At 40.6% G+C, this 4,407-nt stretch overlaps 1 protein-coding gene across 1 annotated transcript; it reads right to left on the bottom strand.

Annotated features, from left to right (window-relative positions):
- LOC109947226 (protein FAR1-RELATED SEQUENCE 5-like) lies at positions 447–2,311 on the bottom strand. Its single transcript, XM_020557139.1, has 3 exons — positions 991–2,311; positions 517–897; positions 447–481 (listed from the first exon to the last, which is right to left on the bottom strand). The coding sequence occupies exons 1-3, from the start codon at positions 2,309–2,311 to the stop codon at positions 447–449; spliced, it is 1,737 nt and encodes a 578-aa protein (XP_020412728.1).

Raw genomic sequence — 4,407 nt, 5'->3', positions numbered from 1 at the left:
GAACAAAAACACAATAACATTCAAAAACTGAATCTATAAAACTTCACTTGATCATTAATCTTCATAACAATCACATTTCGTCTAATACAAATATAAATCATTCAGTTGGTCCGTGCATCCTGTCAAAATCGTCGAATAATGGGCCACTACGATGTATTGGAGTTGATTCGTCATTGTTCGACGGTGATGTCCTGCATAAACATCAAACACAAGCACATAAAAATTTTACCTTTTCATATTTTAGATGTTATTACAAATAGTGTTAGCATCTTACGGTGTGTTCAAGGCTGGGCATTGTCTTCTATCATGACCAATGTGTCCACACTCCTGACAGCTTCATTGCCTTTTCCTTTGCTCCCGTTACTCCTTTCGACCTTCCTTTGCACCTCACTCTCTTAGGGTCTTTCATATATTGTGTTTGAGAGCTGGACCCTCCAACTTCGTTATTACTTGGTCCATCCTTCAGCAACTTCAACTTCACCTGCAAACTTTTCAGAGTCTCTGACAGTAGCTCACATCCTTCTTCACTCATTAATGCATCCTCAACCACATCTGAAGCAAGTCGAGACATTGTACTCCGCTTTATTAGAAGGCCAGGATCTGCACAGTCTTTAATTTCATTGCCATTTGCATCTGACACCAATCCAGATTTCGCAGTTTTCTTCCACCTCTTCAAAATATATTTATCGGGCATATATTCAATCTGGTCCCTTCTGAACAATGCTAGGATGTGCTTGCAAATAATTCCAACAAATTCAAATCTTTTGCAGCTACACGATGCGTGGTCAGAATCTTTGACATATTCGACTTCTGCCACTCTTGTTTCCCAATTTTTCCTTTCGCTCACGTTGAACACAACTTTACAAGCATCCTCTGTTTTGAGCTCTAGGAAACATGCTGTACTTTGTATTAGTTCTTGCTCAAACTTTTGAAACATTGTCCTTGTGTACAAGGTAGCCATTTGTTTGTTCATTGGCATCGGTAGAAGACATTGAGCCACTTCAAATGCATCTACGTGATCAGCAACTAACTCTTTTTCACGTTGATGAGAAAGTGCCCTCTCAAATCGTATTATGAAATCCATCAACGAATTTCTCCTTGATATGTATTGCTTGAAAAAACCATGAGAACCTTCTGCTCTTTGGCTGCTTGACATTCCAGCGGCAAAAAATTGTCGTGCGTAGGCTGAAACCCAAGATTTCCTTAAATCAAACATTGAACTTAGCCATGGATGGTCAGTCAAACCAGCCTTTGTAACCACAATATTCCATTTTGCATCAAACTCATCCTTATTGTCAGTATCCCATATGGCTTTCTGAAATTCACGCCAATACTCCTTATAAGCAGAATGTGGTAACTTAACAGAGAACTTTGATGTGATGTGCCATATGCAAAGTCGATGAAATGTAGTCGGGAAGGCTATTGAAATCGCTATGGCCATTACCGCATCTTGATCTGTAATGATCGTTTTAGGTTCCCCACCTGGCATGGCTTTCTTAAACTCCTCAAACATCCAAACAAACGACTCAGTCGTTTCCTTGCTCAAAAATGCGCATGCTAAGACAATTGTCTGACCATGGTTATTAACTCCCAACATTGGTGCAAATGTCAAGTCGTATCGATTCGTGTTGAATGTGGTATCGAATACAACAACATCTCCATAAAACCCATACGCCCGTCTAGAAGTTGCATCTGCCCAAAAACATCGACTAAACCTGTCATGCCCATCTCCCTCAATCTTGAAATAAAAAGCCTCATTTTTTTTCTGTTCAGCCATAAAATACTCGGTCACTAGTTCAACATCGTGGTTCCTCAGCTTCCCATTCACACTACATTCAAGATTGTAGATATCTTTTTTGATAAAACCGATTTTATCCATTCCTCCGGATTGCACCTCGAATATACTTACCTTCTGATGAATGGGAATATTAACTGAACCCAATTGTTTTGTGAGTACTTTTGTAGAATCTGAAATATGACGGTGTGATCTCAATAAATGCATTCTTTCTGAGGGTGTCATCTTATGATTGTGTCCCTCTGCAAAAAGAGAAATGGTATACTTCTTGCTCCCATTTGTCTTCACAACCACAATCTTTGCTTTGCAATTGCATCTACTTATTCCCCGTTGTCTTTTTCTCTCCCGAGTTTCATCCTTCCTGTATGCACCTTGTTTGCAACATACAAATTCTTTCCTCAAAATCTCTTTCTTGTTTTTCCCCCAAAAGCTAGAATGAAGTCGAATACCAAAACCAGCCAAGAATGCATATCTATTATAGAAATTGTAAACGAGGTCAAGCGAGTCAAACTTCATCCCAACTGTTGGTGTTTCCTCATTTCTTACTTCAGGAATATAAACCCTCCCATTAGCTGTTGCACATTCATCACTCTCTGAGCCCCCAGACATTTTATCTACGTATATTATTGATCCACTTCTATATTACTGCATAGCAATTATTCATTCATTAATCAGTCATTACTGCATCACAACATATCAATGCATTCCACTTACACAAAACATTGCCCAAATTGACACAAAATACGCATAGCCTAACTTCCGATTACACAAAACACAAGCAAAATTTCATACAAGTTACGTCATCTCTTGGGAAATAATCTGGTCAAAATAACATTAGAACCAACATGTTCAACTAAGAACACAAATGTAATTCAAACCACCAATTACAGAACTTCACCCAATATCCTCTCCAACTGCTTACTCCTAACGTCATTAAGCCTAAGTTTAGGTTCTTTTACCTACATTTCATAATTTTCCACCCCGACCAACAACAATGAACTAAGTATATTGAATATTCATAAGAAAATGACACATTATTGATGCCACAAATGACGAATTTCCCACCCTCACAAAAAATAAACCTAACCCAATAAAATCAATCCAGCAAGTGAACTTACCTCTCAAAATCAATCGGGAGCTCTGAAGTCAGTCAGCTTGAAAGACTGTGGTGGACATTAGAGAAGACTCTTTGGTATTTGAGACTCCATCTCTACCAAAATCGAGGAACAACTGCTGCTGCGGCTTCTAGCTACAAAAACAGATAAGCTACTTTGCTTTCATCTGGAATCTTGTCAGCTGAATGAAAAGAGAAGGGGTTTTCACTTGAGCCATAGAATCAAAACAGGGCAACAGCTAGGTAAGAGCCATTCTTCGTAATACCCAGGATACTATAGATCGCAGGCCTCCCAACGAGCTAATGACAGTCGAGTGACTATAAGGTTTGGGAGATTTGGATCCTTCTAATTGTGGGTTTGCTTTACATTCAAACAGAAAGGCTTCAGTTTTTCACAGAGAGGGAAAGAGGGGAACAACTGAAGTTGGATTTCTAACGGGTTAGATTTCAACCCGATTCTACATGCACCCTCTTTTAAAAACTCACCGTTGGATGAAATCCAACGGCTCTTACATACCCCTCAAAAACACCCCTTATAACTTCCCACTCACTATAGAAGCTCCCTTTCAATTTTCCAAATTGATCATTGTTGGGTACAATACCATCATGGGCTCTTTAGCTGGGTTATGGTCCAATCCACATGTCTCTTAGTCAATAGGATCGTTTCTATTTTTGCCAATAACCTGATATTTTTGCCACATGTCTCTTTGCAAAAGCTTCCTTCCAACAATCGGTGCGGGAGGAATTTAGGGCTTTGAAGAGCAAGAGCGTGACGCTTTCAGGGATGGAGCGTACGACGGTGATGATGACGACGCCGACCAACACGTTGCCTCTAATGACACACCAATATCATGGGGGACAACTAGTGCGAATCCCATTCTGGGCTATGCGAATCCTAGAGCTGCAAACCATATGACGGTTTCCATGGTCATGGGCCGTCTGGCGTTCGCCCTCACCGTACCATAATTCCCTGCAAACCACAGTTCCAAGTCCCAGCTATGTTCAATTGCCCTTGCTAACATCTCTCTTGCATCCACAAGCCAAAACGAACGCTCAAAATCAGAGTTCCTCAGTTCACCACAGGACTAACGATTCATAACCCAATACCCAACCCCATGTTTGTCACTAGTTCAGGTAGTTCAATTAAACCCATGAAGCTCGGCTTATCGCGCTTCTATGGGGAGGATCCATATGGATGGTTGGTTATAGCAGAGAGGTTCCTGGCATATCATGAGGTCGAATAACCTAAGTGGGTGACAATAGCAATGATGCATTTAGGTGGTGATGCCGCTCTATGGATGAAATGGTTCGAGGCACGATACCCACGAGACTCGTGGGGTAAATTTTCAGAGATGATGTTGCAACAATTTGGGACCGGGTGAGGCTATCAACATGGCTCTATCACAAATCAAACAATTAAGCTCAGTGGTAGATTACATAGCCCAATTCATTAAACTTTGTGTAAAGCTGTGGGCTAGACAGACGAGCAGTTAGTGGA

This window comes from Prunus persica, chromosome G2 (genome assembly GCF_000346465.2).
Source record: "Prunus persica cultivar Lovell chromosome G2, Prunus_persica_NCBIv2, whole genome shotgun sequence".
NCBI classification, from domain to species: domain Eukaryota; kingdom Viridiplantae; phylum Streptophyta; class Magnoliopsida; order Rosales; family Rosaceae; genus Prunus; species Prunus persica.
Note: the sequence above shows the minus strand (reverse complement) of the source record. Positions and strands in the feature narration are given on the sequence as shown.